Source organism: Pteronotus mesoamericanus, unplaced genomic scaffold (genome assembly GCF_021234165.1).
Source record: "Pteronotus mesoamericanus isolate MK-2021 breed Mesoamerican mustached bat unplaced genomic scaffold, CSHL_Meso_final scaffold_174, whole genome shotgun sequence".
NCBI classification, from domain to species: Eukaryota; Metazoa; Chordata; class Mammalia; order Chiroptera; family Mormoopidae; genus Pteronotus; species Pteronotus mesoamericanus.
Genome location: NW_026555309.1, coordinates 46,911,049 through 46,918,214, shown reverse-complemented (window position 1 = coordinate 46,918,214; position 7,166 = coordinate 46,911,049). Strand labels below are relative to the sequence as shown.

The window sequence follows — 7,166 nt, the reverse complement described above, 5'->3', positions numbered from 1 at the left end:
GGAGCCTGGAGCGGTCACTGACCCTGTGTAGGGCCCAGCCCAGGGCAAGGGAAAGTCTTCGAGGGAGGCTGGTGACCCTGTGCTAGGGGTCCCTGCCAGTGCACTCAGGCAAGAAACAAAAAGCTTGCAGACTGGAGAGAAGATGCAAAACTCTCTAGATGCAGGAGGCATGTAGGAGACATGGAGAGACTCCTTAGGAATCTACAAGAGGACTATTAAAATAAATAGCAAGGTTGTAGGACAAAAGGACAGTATGTTAAAATCAACGGTATGCCTCTGTGCTTGGAAAATGCACAATGTTAACTGTCATTTACAAAATTAATACCACCAAGCATGCAACACTTGGACACCTCTTGAGTATGGGCTGGACATAATTACCCACGTCTAACAACAAGGTAGAAATGACAATGCCTAACTTCCGAGGCCGGGTCTCCCCCGGTCTCTCCTGGAGGGGCTGTAAGACTGAGAGCAGGCTAGCCCCCCACCCCACCCTGCCCCAGGCGAGGCCTGTGCCTCCAGCCAACAGCAACGGGAGGGAGCCACTTTGTAAGCACCTCTGCCAGCTGTCAGAAGATGCAGGACCCTGACTGCCATGGTGGGGGATCTGGAGCTAGGACCGCCCCGCTAAGTCATTTTTAAATTCCTAACCCACAGCAACTGTCAGATAACAAATGCTTATTGTTTAAGCCATTCTATTTTAGAGTGACTTGTCACATGGCAATAGATAATTAGTACAGAGACCTAATACCGGATAAAGGAATATAGATAGATAGGTAAATAGCTAGATAGATAGCTAGATATGTTCTATATTGTTAAAAGTCTATTCTCCCCAAATAGAGCTATAGCATTAATCAATCCCAATCCAAATCCCAGTGAGCTTTTTTTGTAGAAAGTCATGAGCTAATTCTAAATGTATAAAGAACTGCATAAGAGCCTGAAGAGCCAAAATGATATGAAGAAGCGAAACCAAGCTGGAGAATTCACAGCACTTGATCTCAAGACTTCAAAGGTACAACAATTAAATCTACGGGATATCAGTACATGGTCAATGAATCAAACAGAATCCAGAAACAGACCCACTCATGTACGTCTGTTGATTTTCAGCAAAGGTGTCAGGTAATCCAGTGGCGAGAGGATGGTCTTCAAAACGCGGTGTTGGGGCGACTGGATGTCCACAGGGAAAACAACGACCCTTGGCTTCTACTCACACCATAAAAGAAAGCAGAGACCATCGAGGAAAACCCGGCAAACTGGACTTTATCAAAATGAAAATGTCTACTGCTCAAGACACGGGTACAAAAGGACAAGACCAGCCACAGACGGTGAGTGAGAACACACTGGCAATGCACATGTCTGGCCAAGGACTGGCACCCGAAAGATAAAAAGAACACTTAAAAGTTGGTCAGACAACCTAATGTTTAAGGGCAAAAGGCTTGAACAGACATTTCACAGAAGAAGAAATACAAATGGCCAAGAAAGTAAGCACATGAAATAAAAGAACAAAGAACGTAAGCACATGAAAAAGTGCTCGACACCACTCATCAGTACGATGTGCAAGCTGAAGCCACAGCCAGGGCTTTAACAGCCACGAAAATGGCCGCATTTGAACAGGCTGACAGCACTGACCTAAAGAGAATGTGGAACAACTGGGAATGTAAAGTGAATGTGAATTCATTTTGGAAAACAGGCGCCGCTTTCTAACAAAGTTGCCCACACACTTCAATCCGCCCTCCCTGTCCTTTCAGACCTGGAGAAATAACGCCACCTGCGCCGGGGACTGTGCGCAGAGCGGCGATACTCCCGACAGCCGCACACGGGCCGGAGCCGCGGGTGTGTGGCCAGGAGGCGCCTACACGACGGAGCACCTCACTCAGCAAGAGGGTGACCCACCCACCCAGGAAGCCACCTGAAGGAGGCTAGATGGCCGAGCCACGGACCCCGGCACGCATCTCTCGGGGAAACACCAGGCCGGCCAGGGGACCCTCTGGGGCCCGAAGGCAGAGACTGAGAGCAGCGCGGTGCCCCCCCTTCCTGTTTAGGGTCCACGGAGAGACGGCTGGCAGCGCTTTGGGCAGGGCCAACCTTCCTCTGGCTTCCCTCCGCGCAAGCCTCCCTCTCTGCAGCCATGGAAATTAATCGCACGGTCCCTTCAGCCTCTGCTCCAGGACAGTAAGGGGCCTGCTCCCCTGGGCCTGAGGTGCCAGCGCCTCCGCGGGGCCTGGAGACCCTCCGCCCTGCCTCCTCTCCCTCTCCACTTGGTCTGTCTTCTTCCTCTTTTCCTCTCAGCTCAGTTCAGCCTCCCCTGGCCTTCTCTCCCCCCGGGATCCCGGCCTCCTCTCTTCCGGGGGGCCCGACCTCCTCTCTCCCCGGGGCCCGATCTCCTCTCTCCCCGGGGCCCGATCTCCTCTCTCCCCGGGGGCCCGGCCTCCTCTCTCCCCGGGGCTCGATCTTCTCTCTCCCCGGGGCCCGGCCTCCTCTCTCCCGGGGCTGGCCTCCTCTCCCGCCGCAGGCCCCGGAAGTCCGAGCCTCACCTTCCGCCTCGCGCAGTGGACCGAATCCGGTCCACCGGTCAGTCAGCCCCGCGCTCCTCCAGGCGCCGCAGGGGCGGGCCCGGCGCCGCGCCCTCGCCATGGCAACACTACACTTCCGGCTTGCGCAGGCCCGAGCCGGAAGCCGCGGCGCCCCGCGGGAGCCGGAGGCGGAGCCAAGGCCGAGCGGCGGGGGCGGGGCCTGCCGGAGCACGTGGTGGACCCCTGCGGAGCCGAGGCGCGGGAGCCTCTGTGGCAAGGGCATCCTCGGAGTGGACGTGCTAGGGTGGGGCGGGAAGGGCAAGCAGTCAAAAGGCTCCCAGGAGGGTGGTCATCTGTTTAGGATGAGATTTTTATTTGTTGATTTTAGGGAAAGAGAAACATCGACTTATTGCTCCAGACGCTTAGACATTCATTGGTTGATTCTTGTCTGTGCCCTGACCGGGATCAACCTGGGGGGATCCAACTCGCAACCGATGGGGACAACGCTCTAAGCAACCGAGCTACGCGGCCAGGGCTAGGCTGGGCTTTTAAGGAAAGGCCGGGATTCAGCTGACAAAGCAGACTTCACGCAAATAAGGGGCACCCTGTGCAGAGATGCAAGGACCCAGTGCGCTGGGGCCATGGGAAGCAGTCGGATGATGGCTTAGGAGCGCGGAGCGTGATGAGAGATGACCGGTCAGGACACAAGCTGGGCTTTATCCTGGGAGCCAGGGAGGACTATTGGAACAGAGCGCGAGACTTAGAACGGGGAGGAGCCCCGGCTGCTGTGGCTCAGTGGGTTGGACGTGTCCTCCAAACCAAAAGGGCTGGTTCCTTTCCTGATCAGGGCAGAAGCCTGGGGTGTGGGCCAGAGTCCCGTTTGGGGGCAGATGAGAGGCAACCAACTCATGTTTCTCACATTAATGTCTCTTCCTCTCTTCCTCCCTTTCTAAATAAATTAATTAGATCTTATTAAAAAAGAAAAGAAGCAGAGGAGAAAAGGCTTATTTGCGACAGAGTGGGGCTGGGAGTCTATAGATACTAACAGCCAGGTGAGACACAAGGAAGCCGTCAACTAGACCCCGGGAAATAGAAAGAAGTTGAGAAAGCAACGAGTCCAGAGGAAGCGGCGTGACATAGGCCGGGGGTCTGAGGCAGTGGGGGCAGTGTGGTGCCCCACATAAGCCATCCAGCTCAGCCTGGGCTTCCTCCTCGAGAACACTCACCACCCAGCCCTTCCCTTGGGGCCTTACCGTGAGCCGGGCACCCACTGTATGCTGCAGAGTTTCAACACTTCAAGGAAATAACGGTAGGGACTATACAGGAAAAGCTGAGTTCCTGGAGGAAACTAATATAAAATGTGTCTCTGCTCCTGGGGCCTCTCTGGGGCCTGCGGACCCTGGTACCAACACCAGCTCCCACGGCCAGTAATATCCCCTCGGACAGACTTGCCTGGTCTGTGAACGTGGGCAAACCTGGGCTTCGAGGCCGGGTGCAGAGTGACCCATTTGAGAGGAAGAGCAGGAAGGAGATCCTATAGCCAAGGAAGGCAAGCCAAGGGGACAGGAGAGGGTCTGGGCATTAGGACTGGCGAGTCTCTGGGTAGCTGCAGAGGCATTTCGCTAGGACCATACCTTTGGGTCAGGTCCTGTACCTGCAAAGCCCTCAGAGGGGGCCAGGCCTTCGCTAGGGCTGCTTCAGGCTCCCCGAGCCTGAGCCCCCACTGCCTCTCCGAGGGTGCACCGCCCCCACTCGGGCCAGCCCCCACCGGCCTGGAGAGCATCTCCCTCCTTCTAGACCGTCAGCTGTCGGCCAGTGCGCTGCAAGAATTTTTCAAACATGCAATATCTGATTATTCAGTCAGGGGCACTGACCCCTGGCTAAATATATTTTTTGGTGTGTCGCAAAATTTTAGTAATTAGTTTAAGTGTGCCCTGACATGGAAAAGATAGAAAATCAGTGTTCTAGACAAAGCCGCAGGGCTTTGTGGCTGCCTGGGAAGCCCTTCCTGGGCACCCCACACAACATGCCCATACTCACTCCCACCCAGGGTAAAGCCAGGCGGTCCTCGAAGACTCTTGGACTGGGACTAGGACCCATGGAGCTGTGTCGTTGGGGCCTGTCCTGAGAAGTGGCCAGTAAACCCCAACGCCTCAGAGGCTTCTCCCCCTAGGCACACCAGCCAAGGGCGCCGCCCAAGGAATGAGAGGCATCCTCCCCAGTGGCAGCCCCCAGAGGGTCGGAGCCCAGAGGACAGGAGGAGCAAGGCAAGCCGGCCGTGGCTGGTCAGGTCCAACGCGCTCAGGGCCAGTGAGACGCACAGTTAAATAATGAGGCAGCCCGAGGGGAGGAGACTGGCCTCCAAGGTTCTGGGGAGCCCACCGAGGTCCTGCAGCAGCCCCTAGGGAAAATCCTTTGAATCAGCTGTGTCCCTCCAGTTTCCCGAGGTTTGGCCTTGAACTCTGGGCTGGCCCACCCCTTCTTGGCAGCTTGGTGAGGGCGAATCACTTCCCCATCTGTGAAATGGGAGCCTGAGACCCAGCCCAGACAGATGATAAAGTAACCGTGGGCCAGGGGCCCCTTCCAGGGACTTTTCCTCCCAGCTTGCAGGGGGTGCCAGAGGCAGTCCAGGGCTGGGAAAGGAGGCCTGGGTGGCCGCCTGCAACCCCTGCTGGAATCTTCCCTGCCCCTCCCTTCCAGATTAACTGAAACTTGCTAATTGTGGCAGCCCTCGGCCTGTTCCCCTCCCCCACTGCTGTATTCCACCCTCCCTTTGCCTCCCCTCCCCTCCCCTCCCCTCCCCCTTCCATCCGAATGATAAAGGGCCGGCCTGCCTGCCCCCACCCGGCCCCAGGCCCCGGCCCTGCCTCACCACAGTGCCCCACTGCCCGGGGCCCTCCAACTGGCCAGGCCCCTGCCCACGTTGCCGACCTCCCTTTCATGGGGCCCTGCAGCAACCCACGCCTGGGGCTCCGGGGGGCAGAGTCGCCCTCCCAGCCCCCTAAGAGGAGGAAGAAGAGATACCTGCGGCATGACAAGCCCCCCTACACCTACTTGGCCATGATTGCCCTGGTGATCCAGGCCGCGCCTTCCCGCCGGCTGAAGCTGGCCCAGGTGAGAGGGTCCCCGCTCTCCCTCCCATTCCGAGGTCCGACTTGGTCCCAGGTCCGACCCCCACCTACTTATTCCCCGGTGTAGGCTCCGGCCTCCACCCCCACCTGGCCCTACCCTGCTCTGCCAGTGGGGCCAGCCCCAGCCTGGGGACTGGGGAAGAGAGCTGAGGTGCTCGGAGGAACCTTCCCTTGAGGTGCCGTCTCCTCCCGCGGGCGCACAGGTGTTGGGGCGGCTCGGGCGCCCCTCGGCTCGGCTGTGGGGGAGGGGCGCCGCTGCCCGCCCGCTCCCGGCTCACAGTGCCTGCCGGCTGCCCGCGGTTTCAGATCATCCGTCAGGTCCAGGCAGTGTTCCCCTTCTTCAGGGACGACTACGAGGGCTGGAAGGACTCCATCCGCCACAACCTCTCCTCTAACCGATGCTTCCGCAAGGTGGGGCAGGGCGAGTGCGAGGGTCCCGGCTGGAGCCGGGGGCAGGGCGGGGGGCGGAAATCCTGAGTGTCCCGGGTCGGGCAGCCCCACCAAGCCTGCCATCTATATACACACCAGGTGCCCAAGGATCCTGCGAAGCCCAAGGCCAAGGGCAACTTCTGGGCTGTCGACGTGAGCCTGATTCCGGCAGAGGCACTGCGGCTGCAGAACACAGCCCTGTGCCGGCGCTGGCAGAGCAGGGGCGTCCGGGGGGCCTTCGCCAAGGACCTGGGCCCCTACGTGCTTCATGGCCGACCCTACCGACCGCCCAAGCCGCCCAGTCCACCCAGTCCCCACCTGCCACCCAGTGAGGGCTTCAGCATAAAGTCTCTGCTGGGGGACCCCGGGGAGGGAGCGCCACGGAGCAGCCCAGGTCGGGCAGGTTCCCTTCCAAGTAAGGAGGAGGGGGTGCCCACGCCCCCCCTGCCGTCTGAGAGGCCTCCGTGGCCCCTCCGCCCCCTCCCCGGGGCCATGAGAGCAGAAGGGGAGACTTCCCAGGGGAGAACGAGCAGGCCCTCGCCGCTCTCCGCTGAGCCCAGAGGCTGGCCCCTCCACCTACTGCAGGGCACCTCCGACCCTGGGGGCCTGTCTGGTGGGGGTCACAGGGCCTCACTTTGGGGGCAGCTACCCACCTCCTACTTGCCCATCTATACCCCCAATGTGGTGATGCCCCTGGCCCCCCTACCACCTACCTCCTGCCCCCAGTGTCCCCCCTCAACCAGCCCAGCCTACTGGGGGGTGGCACCTGAGGCCCATGGCCCCCCAGGGCTGCTCTGGGATCTCGACGCCCTCTTCCAGGGGGTGCCACCCAACAAGAGCATCTACGACGTCTGGGTCAGCCACCCCCGGGAGCTGGCGGCCCCCACCCCAGGCTGGCTGCTGTCTTGGTACAGCTTGTGAGGCTCCCGGCCTGGCGCTGCTTTCCTCTGCCATCCTCTCCCCTCTGCTGCTGGTGACGTGTGGAGGGGATGTTGAGGGGAACCGCGGCCAAGGGGACCCAGAAGATTGGCCCCAGTGGCCTTGAAACACCAGGCGCCAGCCACGCCGAGAGCCCACGACGTTTATTGGACTACCT

The 7,166-nt window shown here is 59.4% G+C and overlaps 1 protein-coding gene across 1 annotated transcript; it reads left to right on the top strand.

Moving 5' to 3' along the window:
- The first annotated feature begins 5,435 nt into the window (after nt 1–5,435).
- On the top strand, nt 5,436–6,991 carry FOXH1 (forkhead box H1). The gene is made up of 3 exons (XM_054590678.1): nt 5,436–5,624; nt 5,948–6,052; nt 6,170–6,991. The coding sequence occupies exons 1-3, from the start codon at nt 5,451–5,453 to the stop codon at nt 6,989–6,991; spliced, it is 1,101 nt and encodes a 366-aa protein (XP_054446653.1). The 5' UTR covers nt 5,436–5,450.
- Nucleotides 6,992–7,166: the final 175 nt, after the last annotated feature.

Excerpts from the sequence above, each read along its gene's own strand:
- FOXH1 (XM_054590678.1), top strand. The coding sequence starts at position 5,451 with ATGGGGCCCTGCAGCAACCCACGCCTGGGGCTCCGGGGGGCAGAGTCG. Across the intron at positions 5,625-5,947 it reads GCCGGCTGAAGCTGGCCCAG|ATCATCCGTCAGGTCCAGGC; the intron begins GTGAGAGGGTCC and ends CCGCGGTTTCAG. Across the intron at positions 6,053-6,169 it reads CTAACCGATGCTTCCGCAAG|GTGCCCAAGGATCCTGCGAA; the intron begins GTGGGGCAGGGC and ends TATACACACCAG.